At 41.6% G+C, this 20,824-nt stretch overlaps 1 protein-coding gene across 4 annotated transcripts in view; it reads left to right on the forward strand.

Moving 5' to 3' along the window:
• Positions 1-16,810: 16,810 nt before the first annotated feature.
• NPTN (neuroplastin) overlaps positions 16,811-20,824 on the forward strand; it is a 67,018-nt gene continuing 63,004 nt past the window's right edge. For all 4 annotated transcript variants that reach the window (XM_069457676.1, XM_069457685.1, XM_069457694.1 and 1 more), the window contains exon 1: positions 16,811-17,075. In XM_069457676.1, the coding sequence (XP_069313777.1) occupies positions 16,985-17,075 (91 nt within the window). In that variant the 5' untranslated portion in view covers positions 16,811-16,984. The remainder of the gene's footprint in view (positions 17,076-20,824) is intronic.

The raw sequence follows: 20,824 nt of genomic DNA on the forward strand, positions 1-20,824 counted from the left end.
ATTTCATTTAGATGAAATTCTAGAGCAGGCAAAATTAACATACAATGATAGAAATTAGAATAGTGGTTGCTTCTGGAGGGAAGAAGGAATTGACTGTAAAAAGGCACAGCTGACTTTCTGAGGGGAAGGAGATGCTCTGGGTCCAGCAAAAAGGCGTAAATAGTTCACGGAAGGTCTATGAATTTCAGCACATGGAACATTTATACCTCAATAAAAATACGATGCTTGATGAAGACACACAGCCTTCAAAATCACAGACAAGCCAAAGATGAACAAGATACTACTACCACTATTCAACCTGGGCACTATAAAGTAAGACCAAATAAATAAATAAATAAATAAACTGAAGAGGAAGATTTAAGCTTTGGAAAGAAGAGGCAAAGCTGTCATTATGTTCAAATGATAGGTGTGGTCATATGCATAGAAAACTCAACAGAAAGTCAGACAATTGTTTTTTTTTTTTTTTTTTTTTTGAGACAGAGTCTCACTCTGTTGCCCGGGCTACAGTGCCATGGCGTCAGCCTAGCTCACAGCAACCTCAAACTCCTGAGCTCAAGCGATCCCCTGTCTCAGCCTCCCGAGTAGCTGGGACTACAGGCATGCGCCACCATGCCCGGCTAATTTTTTCTATATATATTTTTAGCTGTCCATATAATTCTTTCTATTTTTAGTAGAGATGGGGTCTCGCTCTTGCTCAGGCTGGTCTCGAACTCCTGAGCTCAAACGATCCGCCCACCTCGGCCTCCCAGAGAGCTAGGATTACAGGCGTGAGCCACCGCGCCCGGCCCAGACAATTGTTTTAAAAATAAATAAGCACAGTTGCAATATTTAAAAGATTTAAAATTCAGTAGCATTCATCTACATCAGATATTACCAACTAGAAAATGTAATATAAAATGAGATACCATTCACAGTAGCAAAAAAACGATATACTCTATAGTGTTAAAAGATAAACTTAGGCACATTAAATTTTTAATGAGTTTCTTTGGGCATTCAGCAATTCATGAATCCATCAACACCGACTGCGAAGCAGTTCAGCTCTCCACACCCCACTGAGGGGGTGGGAGGGAGAAATGTTTATAAGGTGCTCAGGACAAACAAAATATTTGATTGGTTAAATGGGAAGTCCTTGGTTAGAGGCTAGCTGATGGTTTCCTATTGGTTAAGCTTAAGTGTTGTTTTATCATTTATGGAGTTGGGTTTTGGTTTCTTTACATAAGACCCTAAGGCATTGGAGCTATCTCAGCCTAATGGCCTCCCAATTAATGATTTTAACAATAGAAATTAACCTATCAAAGAATGTATAAGAAAAACTTAAAAACCCTTATAAAAGACATAAATAAAACCCAGGACATATGGAGAGACATGCCATGTTAAAGAATGGGAAATTTTAATATCACAAAGATGTAAATTATCTTTCTAAATAATCTATATATTTAGTAAAATTTCTATGGAAAAAAATTTTAAACTTAACAAAATATTCTCAAATGTATAGAGGAGAATAGAAATTCACAGATTAAGACAACTTTGAAGGAGAACAAAGATTAAAACAAAGATATTCTACAAAACCATAGTTCTGTACCAAAAAGACTTGGGGCCAGGCACCGTGGCTCACACCTGTAATCCTAGCACTTTGGGAGGCTGAGGTAGGAGGATTGCTTGAGGCCAGGAGTTTGAGACCAGCCTGGGCAATATAGTGAGACCCCAACTCTACAAAAAAATAGAAAAATTAGCTGGGCACAGTGGCATGTGCCTGTAGTCCCAGCTACTCAGGAGGCTGAGGCAGGAGGATCACTTGAGCCCAGGAATTTGAGGTTGTAGTGAGCTATGATGATGCCACTGTATTCCAGCCTGGACAACAGAGTGAGACCCTATCTCAAAAAAAAAAAAAGTAGGAACAAGCAAATAAACCAGTGGGACAGAAACAGATTTCATGAATTTGAAATATGAAAAAGATGGAACCATAAACTAGTGGAAAAAATGTTAATTTTATAGTTTGGTGATATTGAGAATTTGGGCTCATTTTATGGATTAAAATAAATGCCTACCTCACACCTTTTAAAAAGGTGAACTCTAGATGTATTAAAATTTAAATGTAGAAAATAAAATACACAGTTAACAGAAGAAGGTATATAATCACTCTTTGTGATCATCAGTTGGGGGAAAGATTTTTTAAACACAACCCCAAAGCAAAAGCTTTCATCTGGAAAGAATTGATGAATTGATCTACATCAACATAAAGGATTTCTGCTCAGTGAAGGACACCACTGACACAGACAAGTGATGGAGAGAAGATATTTTCAATGTTTACAACTGATGAGGGAGTATGTAATATTTTCCAGACCGTAATAAGGGAGTCTAACAATCGACAAGAAAAAGACAGGACCCCCAGTAAAAATGGGCAAATTATGTGAGATAGTCAGTACAATTCCGCAAATATTTCTGCTTCTCCTCCTGGATGCATGGCTATGATAAGTGGCCATGTACCCACTCGCCTGCCTCCTTGAAGTTAGATGTGACCACATTACTTGCTTAGTCAATGAAATTTAAGTGACGAGTATCACTGCTAAGCAGAAGCTTTAAAAGCCAGTGTGCAGTTTACCACATTCTCTTTCCCTTCGGTGTGGTGATTCCACTGGATTGGGTCCCTGAGTGGCTAGGACAAGTGGAGACCACAGCTGGCTTGCAATGACCAAGAAATACTCCTTTGTCATGTTAAGCCATTAAGACTTTATGGTTGGCCAGGCGCGGTGGCTCACGCTTGTAATCCTAGCACTCTGGGAGGCCGAGGCAGGTGGATCGTTTGAGCTCAGGAGTTCGAGACCAGCCTGAGCAAGAGCGAGAACCCGTCTCTACTAAAATAGAAAGAAATTATATGGACAACTAACAATATATATAGAAAAAATTAGCCGGGCATGGTGGCGCATGCCTGTAGTCCCAGCTACTCGGGAGGCTGAGGCAGGAAGATTGCTTAAGCCCGGGAGTTTGAGGTTGCTGTGAGCTAGGCTGACGCCATGGCACTGTAGCCCGGGCAACAGAGTGAGACTCTGTCTCAAAAAAAAAAAAAAAAAAAGACTTTATGGTTGCTTGTCACCAAAGCATAAAGTAATCTATCCTAATTGATACAGAAGTAGGGTCCTACCATAATAACATAATCTAAAAATATATGGCGATGGCTTGCGAGCTGGTCACCAGGTGGCAAGGACACTGTTAGCAAGTGTTGAAAGGATGGTGATTCATGTCATGCAGTGGCAAAATATTGGAAGGTAGATCTTGTGCTTAATAAACTTTAACCCTAGGGGAAAGGAAGACAGTAGTGAGCATTAGTTTCTTTTGACTGCATCTGAGGTACGTTCAGAAAATAATCGGCAAGTTTCCAAGTAAGAGTGGAAGGAAATCGAAGGTGACTAGAAAATTTGGAGTCTTGCACAGTTGGAAGCCGAGAATAACTGTTCCTCAACCCTAACAAGTAAAAGAAAAAATGAGAAGGATTTTGAAGGACAAAGACCAATTAAAATTTCAGCCTTTCGACAACGATCAAATTAAGTTTAAGGCTGTTTCATCCGTTGATAAAAAACCTTTGAATGGATGAAGATGTCTCAAAGCGAACATCAACTAAGGATGAGATATTCAGTAATTCCTTTTAATTGACTAAATGGTTCTGGGAAAAGAGACCAAGTGTGCTGCTCTTCCACCGCAGCCTGGTAAGCTCAGTACTTTGCATGCAGCTACGTGAAGGGGGGGAGTGGGGATGGATTGAGGAAGAAAGAAATACAGCAAATCCAAGAAGAATGTCTAGAAAATATAGGTGGACTCTGCCATGTGGAACTGACTGGAATCAAATAAGAAAGCTACTAAATTTTAAAAGAGCGTTGCATTGCCAAAGAAATTATGAGTGTAGAATTTTTAAAATCTGTGACCCTCTGAGTCTCAAATGACCCTAGGGCCCCCAACCATCCATGAGCAGGAAATGGGCAAAGCTTACTTCAGATAACGGAGAAGAAAGACCTTCCAGAAGGTAAAGCCAGGGGAACAACAAGGAAAACAGGACAAGGTAGCTACTCCCAGAGCAGGAAATCGGGGCCAAAGCAGGGAACATGTGCATCCCCAGGACAGAAGGTGGGGACGACCGTGTGGAATGTTTGAGACAACTCCCTTAGATACGGAGGGAGTGTATTTTTTATGAAGGGAAAGAAAGGAAACTGAATATTTGTTGACCAGGACAGCCAATGCTTGTCGTTAGTGCTGTGCCCCCAGTATCTCCAGTTCTCTTCCCTCCAGACACACAGTAGGATTGCACATTTCAAAGCATTAAGTCGAAATCTATAAGGTATCATGGATATATATTTAAAACACAATGTTGACTGAAAAACGAAACAGAACAAGGCTTTTAGTACCTTTTATATAAGTTAAAAATATAAACATACATGAGGCAAAAGTACATTCTTCCTGTGATGAGGAATAGGCGTTGAGATGGTGCCTGTTAAGGACATGATTTGTGACACTCATTAAAGATGGCAATGGAAACTGCTCAAGGGATGCCATGGTGTTGGTAGAGGGACCGCTGCGTGGGGTCTTGCCACAGGGGAGAGAGACTAGCCGCAACTCTGACTCCAACAACGACAAGCGGGAATGTATAACCAAGGAGCAGGGTGGTGGTGGTGGTGGTCAGTGAATGGAAAATTACTCAGAGGAAACACCAGCGGTAAGGGGGATTCTTGCTTGATGGACTCAGGAGAATTCTTGCTGAAGGCAGGCCAGGGGGTCAGAAGCCACAGATGGAGGAGTCTCACTAAACTGACTTAGCAGGATTCTTGTTCAAACTGGATTCTGCAGGGACAAAGAGGAAAGTCCAAGGTCGGGCCAGTTAAGCAGAGGACTCAGAGGAGTCTGACCAAAGTTTTGGTCCAAAGAAAGAGGACTTGTCATGCATGAAGACCAAAATAAGTAATAGTAATAGCAGTAGTAATAATAATGATAGAGGAACATTGTAGATTGATGACAATTGATTACTATGAATGGAAGATTAATTCAATCCAATGCACCAGAGGTCCACAAAAGCAAAGATCAATTAATTAATAATTAATTATATTAATAATAATTAATAATCAACTAATCAGTCAATTGACAGACAAAGCACAGCAAAGAAATTCACATTCTAAATAAATGTAGCTGAGATTTGAAACCTAAGTTAGAGACGTTTTCTTTCAAAGAGCTTCAAGGAGTCAGCAAAGGCAGGGAGCAAAAGTGGAACTTGGAGTAACAAATTAAAGATCTGCTCTGGAACAACGGAGCCAGCCATCATCATCTCTCTTCTCTCCATATAGAGCAGCTGGTGGCAACGTTTGACCCAGGGTGATTACCACTCTCTGATTAAATTGGAAAATCTTCCTGAAGGGGGCTCTTAGCTCTTGAGACCAGAGAATTAGATTAGTCCCAAGACAATTCTGTAAATTCAAAAGTAAGTGGAGGAAAGGAAGAAAAAATAGAAAGGTTAACCCCACCCATGATTGAAATAAAGCACTCATCTCTAGAGTAAACCTTCCTTTTTTTTTTTTTTTTTTTAGCATCTGTGGGAGTTGTCTGTTTCTGACCTTCACACCCGGAGAGACTCCATCAATCTTGCAATTAAGGAGAAAGCTGAGCTGTGGAAATGGAGCTTCAGTTGTTAAGAGAATGAATGTGAACCATCTATCAGCCTAGTCTTGCTTTTACAAAATATGAATGGACAATTAAGAATCCATACACATTTTAGGAAACCAACAGCATGGAAGAGAAAAAGCCAAGATGAACAAATGGGACATTCAACCCCAGAGGGAACAGAGTTAATTCAGGAAACAGAAAAACTTAAAATAATTTTTTAAAGTGAATTAGTATATTTGAAGATAATCAAGAGCAAACTGCACCTATAAAAGAAGAATATGCTGCTGTGAAAAGGCAGGAATAGAAAAACAAAAGGAATATTGACATTTATAAAGCTACTTGCCAAATAAAATTTAAAATTAAATATTAGAGGTCAATAACATAATGGGCATGGCTGAATGCTGATTAAAGCTCTGAACACAGTCAAGGACATCTCTCAGAATGAAAACCATAAAAACAGAGATGCAGAATATTAGTGGAAAAAAAACAACCCCAGAGGGAACAGAGTTAATTCAGGAAACAGAAAAACTTAAAATAATTTTTTAAAGTGAATTAGTATATTTGAAGATAATCAAGAGCAAACTGCACCTATAAAAGAAGAATATGCTGCTGTGAAAAGGCAGGAATAGAAAAACAAAAGGAATATTGACATTTATAAAGCTACTTGCCAAATAAAATTTAAAATTAAATATTAGAGGTCAATAACATAATGGGCATGGCTGAATGCTGATTAAAGCTCTGAACACAGTCAAGGACATCTCTCAGAATGAAAACCATAAAAACAGAGATGCAGAATATTAGTGGAAAAAAAATAAGAATGTGGAAGGTATATCTAGAACAGCATTGTTCAATAGAACCTTGTGTGATGATACATATGTTCATTCTGTGCTGTCCAATATGGTAGCCATTAGCCACAAGTGACTACTGACAACTTGAAAGGTGGCTAATGACACTGAGGAAATGAATTTTTAATGTATTTCATTTTAATTAACTAAAGTTTAAATTTCAATAATCACCTGTGGCTAGTGGCTACCACATTGGACAGTACAAATCTAGATCCCATGTATATATCATAGGAATTCAGGAGAGACAGTATAATAAATCGGACCAATAAAAAATAGAGAAATTTTTATAACTCAATAACAAAAGCCAAGCAACTCAATTAAAAAATGGGCAAAGGACTTGAATAGAAACTTCTCCAAAGACAATGAACACATGAGCAATAAACACATGAAAAGATGTTCAATATCACTAGCCATTAGGGAAATGCAAATCAAAATCACAATGAGATACCAGTTCCACCCATTAGGATGGCTATCATAAAAAAAAAAAAAAAAACACTGAAAATAAGTTTTGGCGAGGATGTGAAGAAATTAGAACCCTTGTACATTGCCAGTGGGAATATAAAATGATGCAAAGCTGGGCACAGTGGCTCACACCTGTAATCCTAGCACTTTGGGAGACTGAGGCAAGAGGATTGCATGAGGCCAGGAGTTCAAGACCAGCTTGGGCAACATAGTGAGACCCCATCTCTACAAAAAAGTAATAAAAATAAAATAACATGGTGCAGCTGCTATAGAAAACAGTTTGGCAATTCCTCAGAAAGTTTAACATAAAATTACCATAGGATCCAGTAATTCACTTCTAGATATATATCAAAAAGAATCGACAGCAGAGACTCAAACAGATACTTGGCTACTAATCTTCATAGCGGCATTATTCACAGTAGCCAAAAGGTGAAAACAGCCCACAATGTATGACTGGATAGACAAAATGTGATATATACATACAATAGAATATTATTCAGGCTTTAAAAGTAATGAAATTCTGATAACAACTTGGATGAACCTTGAAAATATAATGTTAAGTGAAAGAAGCCAGACACAAAAGGACAGCTATTAATATTTTATGGTTCCGCTTATATGTAGTTCCTAGAATGGGCAAATTCATAGAGATAAAAGGTAGCAGAGAAGTTACCAGGAGCTAGGGGAGGAAGGAATGCTAAGTTATTGTTTCATGGGTTCAGAGTTTCTGTTTAGGATGATGAAAAATTTCCAAAATGACTATTGGTGATGGTTGCACAGCATTGTAAGTGTGCTTAATGCCACTGAATAGCACACTTAAAAATTGATAAAGTGGTAAATATTTTACCACAGTAAAACTTTAAAAAAAATAGAGAAACCACAAATGCTAAGAATATGAAAAGATTTAAAAATAAAGATAAAAGGGTGATTGTAAGGTTGATAAGAAATCAGTAGATCTTAATTTTTTCATTACTAAATTTACTAGAATAGATGCTTTCCCAGGAGATGCATAAAATACCAAAACTGACTCAACAACGGGCAGAAAAACCAAACTGTAGGAGAGGGAGAAAAAAGCTTTCTCTTCTTCCCCTCGAGGTTCTCTGGCTGGGGCCCTGGAAATTAACTGAGAAACGACAAATTAACAAGAGAAAAACAGAATTTATTAGCATGTGCAGTGCGCATATACTCAGGTGAAGCTCAGTGGTAAGCAACTCCAAGGGATGGTTAGAACTTGGGCTTTATAGCTTCTTAACAGAGAACAGTAAATTTGTAGAGAAGGAAAAGGTCTTAGGCTCCCAAAGGCAGCAAACCATGGGAAGATAAATACATGGGGAAAACTAGTAGAGCAAGGTTTGTTTGTGCAGACCCATCTTGGCGCCAACTCTGTCTTCTTTGTGGCCATAAAACTTCGCTGGGAGAGGGGATTTATAGCAGTCCTCATTTCTTAGAAATTTCTGCTTTTCATCACATCTCCAGGAAGGCTGCTTCTGCATGTGCTGAATTTCAAATGCCTTCAGCTCAAAATAACTGTAGGTGGCATATTTGGGGGTGGCACATTTTGATCCCCTACAAGACAAATAGTAAAAAAAAATGTCAGAGAACTACCTTTCCTCCACCTGCCCTTTCCTTCCCCACTAAACCTCAGGCCCACAGGGTTTTATAGGCAAATACTTTCACACCTTCAAGGAAAAGAGAATTCCTATACTATTTATACCAGCGGTCTCCAAACTTAGCTGCACATCAGAATTACCTAGGTATGTTTTTGAAAACATACATAGATTTCCTGGCTTTTCCAGACTCAGTGAACTAGAGTCTCCAAAATTTGGCCTGGCAATCTACTTTTTTAATAAAGATTTTTTTTTTCATTTCAGAAGTTATATTTAGTGGTTGTAAAAAAAGAAATCCAACAACATAGACACGTATAAAATAAACATTATCTCCCCATTTTCTCCTTAATCCCACTGCTTCTGAGACAAATTTTATCAATTTATGTACAAATGTATTAATTTATGTATATTCTTCTGTATTTTTTTGGTGGTTATACAAAGATAAATGAAATCTGTACTTTAAAATATATTCACAGGTGACTGTAATGCAGTAAGTTCTTGAACCAGTATATGGATGAATTTAAACCATCACAGAGCATGGAAGAACGTGGGATGTGAGTTACTGTAACCCTGAACCCAAAACCAAAGAAAGATCACATAAAGAAAAAAGAAAAACTATAGAATAGTCTCATTTATGAAGACAGGTAAAAAATTAAAATATTAGCAAAGATGGTGGACAAAGCACACATTTGTTTTCTCTCCCTCCTGAAACTCCATTTGAATGACAGTAAAAGAAAACAAACCTAACACAGCAAAGGGAAAGAGACTTTCCAAGATTTCCCGAAAACAGTGAGCAGAGAGGAGCTATTGGTGGATGAAACACAGCAGTGGGCCGACCGTCCAGAACAAGAGAAGGAGCTAAGGAGGGGTGATACGCCCAGCAGAGCCTAAGATTTGGCAGGGGGCCCAGCAATCTGTCTTTTAACAAGCCTTCCTTGTGATTCTGCCGCACAAATGTGAAACAATAACAATAAAACATTTGAGTACCTGTTCTTAATTTTGGCTGCATGTTGGAATCACCTGGGAAGTCTTAAAAATATGCTGATGCCTGGGTCCTCCCTCTAGAGATTCTGACTTAATTGGTGCGGTCTAAGTATTGGGATTTTTTTTTAAAGTTCCCCAGGTGATCTAATGTGCATCGAAGTTCAAGAAGCAGCGTTTTACCGCACATTCCAGTGCATTAGTCTGCTATGCAAATTGGGCCTCACACAGATCAATTGAATTGAAATCTCTAGGGGACCTGGGCGTTGGTGTATATATCTATTTTGGCGCTAATGTTTTTTCTAGCTCCCCAGTTGGTTCTAATATGTAGCCAGGACAGAGAATCATTTCATTATTTTAACACTTGTGGTCTCTTTTTACTTGCTTCTCCCTGTGGGCTCAGGAGTGAGTTTTCTGGTGGGCAAGCGAGGCAGGACTTGAGCAAGCGTGAGACCTACCAGCTACAGAAAGCAGGTGCTTGGTTCTGTTTCTTTATGGTGCCCTAAGTTTCCCAGTGGTAGTGGGAGCCTTGTGGTTTTCCTGCACTGCCAGTCTTTCTAAATGGAAAAGGCTGCCAAATTCAGGGGCAAAGTATTGGCAAGCTCACTTGGCCAGCTGACTAAGCCATGTTCTCCAACATCTCCTTTATAAGGGGGATATTTTGATCTCTATGTGTCTGACTCCATGTGTGTCTCTCAATTGTTTCCAAATTTGAGCAGGGTTTAAAAGGGTGTTATGTGTTAGCCCCTAAAACCCCAGCCACAACAATGGGGAGAGCCTAACTCAGCTGTTGAGTTGCCCTGCCCCATTTGTGCATAGGTGATCAGAGTGGAGATGGTACCCAAGGTGCTTCCTGAAGAAATGATGAGCACCCCAAACTCCTGGCCCAGAGGTGAACCAATGTTATACAAACCTCAGCAGACCTTGAATGGAGAGCTTGCTCAAGAAGAGTACTTTATCCTCACAAAAGACTCAAGCTGTCCGAGGAAGGTCATTACAAGAGATTGTCTTCATGGTGACTCAGCCACCCTCAGCACATTCCAAGGACTTGGGTTTGAATTCCAGCTCTGTTACCTGCCAGCTGGGTACCCTGAACAAGTCATTCTTCTTTCTGAGCTCTAGTTATCTTGTTTATGAAATGAGGTTGCTGTGATAACCAAGTGAAATGATGGGATAACGAACGTGGAAATGCTTTGTAAGCTGCGAAGAGCTGTGGCATGTAAGAGGTTGTTATAATGAGCTCATGTTCTAGATGGGGAGACCGGATGTGGAGATGTGTAAAGTTAACCCATCATGCAAGACTTGATAACAGTTTCCAGTGGTACAGAGAGGAGCTTACAGGCATCTGGAGGAGGAAGGAAGCATTGAGGGCTGGTCATCTAGCCCGGGAACTGCTAGAGAGTCTCCTTGTGTGATGGGAGGACTGGTCCTCCCTCCCAACCCACCACATTGATTTCTGATCTCTGTGCTTCCTTCTCTTCCATTTGGAGACAGCAGCCACCACACCATGGCCTCAGGGGAGAGGGCTCCTGTCCCTTTATGTTCTAATCCAAGAGACGAATCACCCTTCCCTTAATCCCTGCATCACAGCTGAGCCTTGAGGGGACAGTGAAACAAAATGTTATTAACAGAAGGAAATGATGATGGAGAGTAACACGTGGTCAGGTTTAGAGCTAGCACAGTTTATTCACTCTGCTTCAATATATGTTACTTATGGACAGATTTCCTTCATTGCCAACTAAGTAGGTTCTGGACTAGATTTTATTAAGGAACCTATGGGTTTTCTCACAGGTGATCAAAATCTCAAACTCTTGATGTCTTCCGCAAGGCATTGCCTGATCCTGCCCCAATGCCTCTCCTTCAGCCTCAGCCTCTTTTTGCATCCTTTCCCCCTTGCTCTCTGAGCTCTAGGCACACCACACTCCTCTGCAGACCTTGACAAGCTCCTTCCAGCTTCAGACCCTTCACATCTGCCTGGAACATAGGCCTATGGCTGCCCCATCTTTGCCTGCTTAACTCTTAAGCATCCTTCAGAGCACAGCTTCACTGTCTCTGTCTCCAGGAGCCTTTCTTGCCCACTCCTCCCACCCTAAACTCAGGTTTCCTTGTAACATACTCTCTTAGCATCCGATATGTCTACCTTTAGCATGGACCTAAATTATAATCAAGGAATTGTTATCGTTATTGTTCAATGTCCATGTTCCCCATCACCATTGTATGCCTATACCTCTGCACAGAGTAGGCAGTCAAGATTTGTGAAATGAGTGAGGAATGAATGGTGACTAGAGGAGGCTTCCCAGAGCAAATGGGATTAGAGTTGGGCCTGGAGGCAGACCTTGTCTTCATCATCAGAGTGGTAAGTAAAATGGAAGGAGCACTGAACTGAGAATTGGGAGTTTCCAATTCCGAGTCTTGCTGTGTGCTCCCTCTGTGCCAGGCACTGTGTTAGGCACCGGAGAAACAGTGGTAACAGTATGGATGCTGTTGGTCATGGCTCCTTCCTCCTGGGGGTCTAGAGAATGATCCAAATGCAAGTCAAAGATTCATCTAAGTTTTTGCATTTACCAATAGTTCATTTTCTTTCTTTTTTTTTTTTTTGCTGAGTAATGTTCCATTATCTGAATATTTCAGTTTGTTTATCCATTCACCTGTTGCTGAATATTTGCGTTTTGGCTATTATAAATAAAGCTGCTATGAATATTCTTGTACAAATCATTTTGTAGACATACATTTTCACTTCTCCTGAGCACTGGGGACACAGGAGAATTGCCGGTTATAGATTAGATATACATTTAATTTTGTGATAAACTGCCAAATTGTTCTCCCAAGTAGTTTTGTCATTTTTATGTGCGTAGTAGCAATGTATGAGAGTTCCAGTTGCTCTGCGTCCTCATCAATATTTGGTATTTTCAGGTTTTAGAAAATTATTAAATACGTGTCCATGTATGTGAAGTGGTATCATTGTAGTTTTAATTTTCATATTAGGAGGGATAATTTGAAGTTGACATCTAAAGGATGATGATAGACAGACCAGATGAAGAGCATGGGGTATTGTGCATTTTGGGCAAAGAACACAATATGCAAAGGCCCCAAGGTGAGAAGGAGCAGAACAATCACAAAGAGCTGAAAGGGAGTGTAGTGTGGGGCGGGGCTGCGGGGGCAGCACTGAACCTTTCACCTTCAAGGGGTCATGTAGACCTGCTCAATGCACACGCCAGCAGTGACCTAACCAACAAACATAAAAAGAGGAATGTCCTGGGCTGCATAAAACCCCAGGAATTTCATATGAGCAGGAGGGCTCATAAAGACCAAAATGGAATTTCTTGTCACCTCAGCAGGAAGGTGCTCAGAATAGATAAAAATTGATTTAGAGAAATAAAAGGAGGCATTTCTTGCAACTGACCATTGCAGTTGCAAATTCATGCTCAACACATATGAAAGAGCAAGATTGCTGGACAGTGTTGCATACCGTTTTGAGGTTTGAGATCATGAATTTAAAATGTAGTGATTCAGCCTGTTTGTGTGATTTTTCTCCGGCAACATTCAGCTGCTAAGGTGCCGGCATGAAACCCCATCTCAGATTGTAGTGCTCAGTCAGGTTGTGGTTTTCCCAGGAAAGTGTGTTGGAGATTGAGGCGGGCAAAGGAATGATTATGATGATGAATCGTGGGCCCTAAACCCAAGAGAGAAATGAAGAATGGACAAAGAGAAATTGGTGGGATTAGTGGATGAGTGGTCTCAGTGAGGTTGAAGAATGATAGCAAATGGGGTGCTAGTAAGAAGAACCGAAAGGCTAGGTGGTGGTGAATGCAGAGTGGTGTATTATAGTTTCATATTTCAAAGAGAGAGCCTTTGGGGGGTTGATTAAATTGTTGAGGGTGTAACCTTGAGAGGAGTAGTTTAGTTCAGGAGAAAGTTGTTGGCAATGAGAAGGTGAAAGGATTGAGAACAGAGTACTCAATAGGGACGGATGTTGAACTCACCCATGGAGTTCAAGGATGGTGCTAGGAGTTGGAAGGGGCAGGGAAAAGATTACATTGACTGGGAGGTGAGAAGATGACAGCAATCAAGATCAGCGGGGTGGTACATCTGAATAGAAAGAGTTGTAAACGAGCAGGGATCTTTGTTGGAGGGAGGGGGGAACCATTAGGAAGTTCAACTCTAGGAATGCTACCACGGTCTTTTTTACTGACATTTGTTAGAAATGACCTGGTGCCATTAAGAAAATAGTCAGACACAGCAAATTGTCTCAGCAAGGCAAAATCTTTACTTCTGATCAGAAGGGCACCTAGTAGCAGCAAGAGCAGCCAGCCAGCGCGCGCTATGGGGAGAGGGGGTGTTTCCTCACCTTTTATCCCTAACGCAGACCTATGGCTGTGTCTCACCCCATTGGCTGGGATTTCAACCGCACAATCTTGTTCTTACCCTAGTGGCTAAGGTGTGTTAAGACACAAAGGAAGAGGAGGTAGGGGGCTCTTAGTGTAGTAAATATTTAAAGTTGGCAGTCCATTCAGGCACATTAAGGTATGCAGAAGTGTGTTACTTCCTGACACTTGGGCAGAAAAGATCAAGCCAAGGTTATCTCCCCCTACACATTCTTCCAATAGCACACCAAACCAATCCACGCGAAGCCTCTCAATCAGGAATGCTGTATTACAGGTCTTCCCACCAGGGGACGCGATCAACACTGCAAAGCCGGCCAGCAAAGCGTGTCTCAGCCTGAGCTCTGAGGACCCCTAGGGCTCGTCTGAGGTATTGCAAAGAGCTCAGCCATCCTCTGGCACAGCAATACTTACTTGCAGAGAGATTTTTAAAAGTGTGTGTAAATCTGGAACAACAAAAATCCAAATTCCTAAATTCATTTAAAGAAGTTATGGAATTACTTGAAGGTTTTAGTTTTTATGTATCTTCTCAACAAAAGGGAACTAAAAGTACAGCTACCATCATATAGGATTTGGTGACATTTTCTCCTGGGTAAAAGGATTCCTCGTAACTGCAGGTTTTGAGAGTTGAATGATAAAACCCATACTTAAAATTTTTCTTCCTGTATCACTTTTTGTAAGCATGACATAGTGGGAAGAATCAGGCCTGGAGTCAGAATTGCAGTAGCAACATCATCATCATCATCTGAGTGTTTTCTATGCACCAGAAATGGTTCTAAAATTGCACCTGAATTTACTCATTTATTCCTCTTCTAATTTTATGAGGCAGGAACTATCATTAACCCCATTTAACAGAAAAATTAGATCCAGAGAGATTAGGTCACTTGCCTAAGGTGACATAGCCAGTAAATGGTAGTGTCAATGGTGTTGTGGATTTGAATTTCATCTTCCCCTAACCAGAATAGTCCAGGTTATGCTGTAGAAACAAATACCCCTGTATCTCAGTAGCTTAATTTAGCAGATGCTACCTGTTCTGTATGGGTTGGCAGGAGGGCTCAGGTTATTGTGCTCAGGGACCCATGCTGACACAAGGTTCATTGTGTCACGTGTTTTCATCATTTCGATCAGTGATTACTACCAAGACAAAAAAGTAGGTGACAATATCTAAACTGGGAATGAAATGCTTCTGCTTGGAGATGATACGTGTCATTTCACACGTTTCACTGGCTGAGGCAAGTCACATGCCACTTCCAACTTCAAGGCGGCAAGGAAGTGCCCTCCTACCATGAGCCTAGCAGCAGGCAAACCAGACTGTTTGGCATTAATGACTAACATAAACATTTCAAGACCCTGGGCAGGTCGTATCTTCTCTCAGCATCAGTTTCTCCGCCCACAAAAAGAACATAATCATTTTGTAAGAATCCCTTGTTGTAGGGATCAAATAGGGATGTTTGTTATGTTTATTATGAGGCAGAATGGCTGCATCCAACCAAAGCTTCCATCAACTGAAAATTTACATCCCTCCACAGGTGGTCCTGTAGCCCACCTTACAAGGCTATCTGCAGAATGGCCTTTGTCCATACAAAGATACATGCCAATCCTTTTGTCACACACACCTGAGGTCTTGAAAGATACAGTTTTCACTTCTATTAATATGCCACAGCTGTAGTCCTGGCCCTTGCTATAAAGTTTGGTCTGGAACCACTAACTGTCCAGTTCCTGTTGAAAGCTCAAGACTACGTTAGCTTCAGAGAGATTGTGAGAGTCTCTTTCCCCCAGAGTCTCCAAAGCCCTCTCTTTAAATCAAGCTAGGACTGTTTTCTTGGCTCCTCAAAGGTTCACTACATAGACGTCTGCTGGGACTCAGGGATGAGCTAAGCCATATAAACTCCTTTGCCAACCACCAGACCTGAGAGCAGCACAAAAAAAAAAAAATACCCTAAAAAAGGCATTTCCCAAACTTCCATGCAAATGGTAGTAACCACGTTGCGAATCAACCTCCAGAGTGCTTTGCTGGCTCCTTTCCTATGGGTCATTTGCTCTTCCTCATTCTTCTTAAAGACTAGGCTGTGAACTCCATGAAAGACTACCTGTTTATGTGGGTTTCACCATGTGCCTACTATACAACGTGTATTCAATAAATGCTCACTGTACTAAAATGCTTCTGAGTTTTTACATAAATTGATACACGATGACTTCCTTGTAGAATTGCGTCTTATCGACATGCAATTAGGCTAGTTGAACTTCAGGCCCTGAGAGTCTTTGAAGCTAAAATAAGGCCAAAATGGGGGGGCGGGGGGAGGAGCAGGCGGGGGAGGAAAAGGAGGACATTTCAGGCAGAGGGAGCTGATGTCGAAGCAGGAAAGCACAAGGTAGTAACGGGCACAGGGTGCACATCACTTTGCCTGGAAGGAAAAAGCAGCAGACGAGTGGAGGAGGTTGGGGCCAGAGACCAGTAGAGATCTGTGGTCAAAGTCCAGAAGGAAGAAACAGCAAGATAGGGGATAACGAGGCAGGCGGAAAAATAGGGCGTGGTGTATCCAATTCTGCAGTCAAGAGCTCTAATAAAAGAAAAGCAGGACGAGCGGAGGAAATATACCGTGTTACCAAGGCTTCCTCTTATTTATGGGCACTCCCGTTCCATGGAACAGTAAACAGAAGGCGGGAAATCTCGGTTCCGCACTGCCCAGAAAGCGGGCGGAGCCCCGCCTCGCCCCGTCACGTGCCCAGAAGCGCCCTTGGCACGTGACCTACCTTGCGCTAGGCCAATCAGCCTCTGCAGGGGCGGGGACGCCGAGTCCGAGGGGCGGGCGCATCCGTAGAGGCCTCCTCTTCTCGCGAGCCTTGCAGCTGTGGCTCCTCAGCCGCCCACGGCCCGGAGCCAAGGTCTCGCGAGTCTTGGGCGCTGCGGCGGTAGGAGGAGGACGGGGAAGGACGGAGCTGAGCAGAGGCGGCCTCCCTCGCTCACTCCCTCGCGCGCTCGCCCGCCCCCTCCCTCCCTCCCCTCCCTTCCCCGGCCCTGGCTCTGGCCCCGGCCCATTCGCTGTTGGGTCTTCTGCTAGGGAGGATGTCGGGTTCGTCGCTCCCCAGCGCCCTGGCCCTCTCGCTGCTGCTGGTCTCTGGCTCCCTCCTCCCAGGGCCAGGCGCCGCTCAGAACGGTAAGCGGGACGCCGGGGGCGGGCCGGGCGGGGGCTGCGGGGCGCCGGCGGCCGGAGGGGCCAGACCCGGGCCCGAGGAGGTGCCGTAGCAAGGAGAAGGGAGCCGGGCGGAAGTCTGAGGGGCTGCGAGTCCAAGAGGAGGAGATGCTGGTCGAGGGTTTGAAGAGGCGCGGGTGTGAGGACCGGAGGCGCCTGTCCGAGAGGTGGGGGCGTCCGGTGTGAGCCGAAGGTGTCGCTGACTTAGAGGCTGCACATCGTTGAGCTCGTCGCTCGGGGTCGACGAGGGGACACCAGGGAAGCCGACGTCAGGAGCTGGAGTAGCGGGGGCGGATGAGGAGGGGGCGCAGCTCTTAAGGTGGCAGAGGACCGGCGTTTGCGTTTAAGCGACTGGGGGTGGTGTTGGTCAGGCTCCGCTAGAGAACGGGGCTCCCGGGAGCTACTGAGGCCCCGTAAGACTGGTGACATCCTTAAAAATAAGGGAGAAATCGGGGGAAGAGAGTCCTGAAGAATACTGATGGTGAGCTGAGTACTAGAGCCCTGAGGAAGGGGTAAAGAATCAGGGAACCTTGGATCTGGGGGTGGGGGGAAGGTGGGTGGACAGATTAGGGAGTGGGTTGACTGCAGTGGGGGACCTGGAAGAGAGAAACAGCAGTGTCTCTGAACGAGCTGGGGGAAGAGGGCTGGGTTTGCTAAAGAGGGTGGAGTGCTGGGCATTCTAGGGTAGTGGTTGGGAGAGCAAAAAGGAGTTTCTAAATAAGGAGAGGAAAACGAGCAGAGGATGGGGAGAAAGGGTTGAAACTGAGGCAGGGGGAATAGAGATGGGGGTGGGTGAAGACGAAAAATAAGGGAAAGGAGTGAAATGCAGAAAGCCGGGGATGTAATATCGGTTTGCAGTGTGGGGGATAAATTAGAGGAGGGAGGAGTTGGGTTGTGGTAAATGCTGTGTGATATTGGTTGGGCCTTTGGGAAGACAGGGACACAGCTGCAACTGCAGGGGTGGGATTGGGGGCAGTGACTGGTGTGAGAGGGAGATGGAGGAAGTGTGTTTTTGAGATCTAAAAGTTTGAAGAAAGAAGAGTCGTTATTTCTGAGGAACATAAAAGTGATCCCTGTGATATGGGTATAGTGGAAATGAGAGAATTACTGGGTTTTGAACTGAACCTCTTTAGAGAAGGAGAAATGGGGGGGATCATGGGCATGGGGGGGTCTAGATAGAACAGATACTGATTGAAGACGTGTGTTACAATTCAGCTGCTGAACTGATCTTTCAGAAGTAAGACTAGAAGAATTGTGAACCTGTTTCTGCTATTGTGGAAATAGCCTTTAAGAGATTAAAAAAATTTTTTTAATGAAAGAATTTATGAGAAGTCAGTACTGGAGAGTGAACTATAAATTATTTTTGCTAATCTTTCAGTGCTTCTTTATTATTATGCTAGAACAATTTAAAATTACTCTTGTTAGAAAGGCTGGAATTTTGCAGTAAGGAAGTGGCAGAAAAAAAGAAAAAAAAGAAAAAAAAAAAAAGAAAGGCTGCAATTTAAATGACTTTAATTTTTAAAAATAATGATCCAGCCAGTGGATTTGAGTATTCTAAGGAGAAATGGCTTAAAATGCTGAAGATTACCATGAAAATATATCAATAAAGGGTTGAAAAAGCATCATTGCTTAAATATAAGTGTTTTTTTTGTACCAAATTGTGCTAATAAAATCTTATGTATGCTTCATGGCCTTGGATTATCACTGCAGGGGTCAGGAAGGAAACACTTTTCTGTTTCTAGCATTGAAAATGCTAAATATATTGGGTATTTTTCCTGTTTTCCTCCAAAGCATGAGGCCACTGTGAAAGGCAGGTTGGAGTTGGTCTGATTTGTCTCATCAGTTTTTCAATTGTGTTAATATAATTTAAAGAAGCCAAATACTAATTTCACGTACTCAATTTATGGAAATACCATGATTTCATTTTGCACAATAGGTGAGAGGATCTTGATCTTTACGTGTTTAGTCTCTGCTGGCATAGTTTTTTCCCAGTGATTTATAATACGGTGAAATTGTAGTTTCTTAGCAACTAAAGGTTTTTGGATAGGCCTACAAAGACTCATCTGGCTGCTCTCAGTGATATGTGTTCTAAATACAGCATAGAAAGCCCTTTGCCTTGAATTGAGCTTCAAATCAGTCACATGACATGACCCATGAAGTGAAGCTGAGCAGCTGGCTAGTTGACCCAAATGAATGTAAATTTAATTCAAGCAAGAAATGGCTATTTTTTTTTAGTTTGAGTTCATATAGTTAAGGATGCCATTTTATATCTTTCTATAACATATCTTAAGATAATATTCAAGATTTCAAGTGGTAATAGCCCTGCAATTGTCTGAATTCATGTCATGGAGTTTGTATTTTCTGACAGTGCTTCTGAAAGGGATACCATGCTTTGCATGATGTAAAAATGTTAGCAATGTTAGATTATATATCAGAGTTATGATTTGGAAAAAAAAAAACCTAAAGTGTTTCTGGATTGGGAATGTGGTAGTTTAGATCGAGTTAGATTTGTTTTGAAAAGGCCTATGTTTCATTATTCCTAAAAGGAAGAATTTGGAATGATGACCCTCAAGGTCTCTTTCAGCTCCAGTGAGTGTCTGGCCTATTATCATAAGGATTCAGAGATTTCATTCAGATAGATTTTGTTTCCCATCCAAATATTTAGACTTGTAATAGCACAGTTCAAATAAAATCCTTATATGTTGGTTGGTTTTTATATGTATTATCAGAAAGGAAGTTCATTTTAAGGAAGAAACTTGTTCTAAAAAGTAAGCTTCCTTATAAGACATTCAAAAGCTTTAGAATATGATTGAGTGAGTATAAACCAAGCAGTATAATATGATGATCAAGGGTACAGGCTTTGGACACTGATAGGCATGGGTTTGAATTGCAGCTCTATGTAGCTGAGTGACCTTGAGTAAGGTAAGCCTCACTTTCATCTTCTGTAAAATGGGGATTACAGTCATGTCCATTCTTTAGGGATGATGGGAGGTTTAAATGAGATAATGGTCACTTAGATTTTAGCCTGGCATATTGCAAGTCTCAGTAAATGTTAGCTATTACTATTATCCTTTAAAAAGTAGCATTTTTTAATGTATTTATTGAACACTTAATTGTTAATGCTGCTGTCATCTTGAATAAGGGTAAATAGGACATTTGAAGGCCCCACACAGAGATTTGTGCTTTTGCTTATGTAACTTTTTTAGAAAAGTGATCAGTAGGACTATGTCTGCAGTTGCAAATTTTGGTGAGAAAGTTTGCATTTCAGTTTGATTGTCTGGGAGATTTCATGGCTCTTTTTTTTTTTTTTTTTTTTAATATCTTTTCAAATGGGCCAGGTATCACTTTTGCATAGAATACCATCGTGAATACGGGAAAATAAAATGTAGTACCCAGCACACAGCAGTGGGCATGTTATAGAAGTTAGTGGAATGAATGAATGTGGAGTGAAGTGTAAAAACATAATATATTCATACTGAAAATATAAAATTGAATAATTAACATTGTTCAATGGAGGAAAATAAAGACTGTAATGAATTTTATTAACAAGCTAAATTTTAAGAAACCATTTTGCTTAGGTGATACTAGATAGTTGTGAACATTGTACTTTATAACAATGCCAGTATTTGTATTAGATGATTCATGGATCTTTTTCTTTTCTGTTAAGTGCTGTTTGCTTCAGTGGTTTTGCAGTTTTCTCTGAGTACATTTTT

The sequence above is a fragment of the Eulemur rufifrons genome, chromosome 2 (assembly GCF_041146395.1).
Source record: "Eulemur rufifrons isolate Redbay chromosome 2, OSU_ERuf_1, whole genome shotgun sequence".
In the NCBI taxonomy this organism is placed as follows: Eukaryota; Metazoa; Chordata; class Mammalia; order Primates; family Lemuridae; genus Eulemur; species Eulemur rufifrons.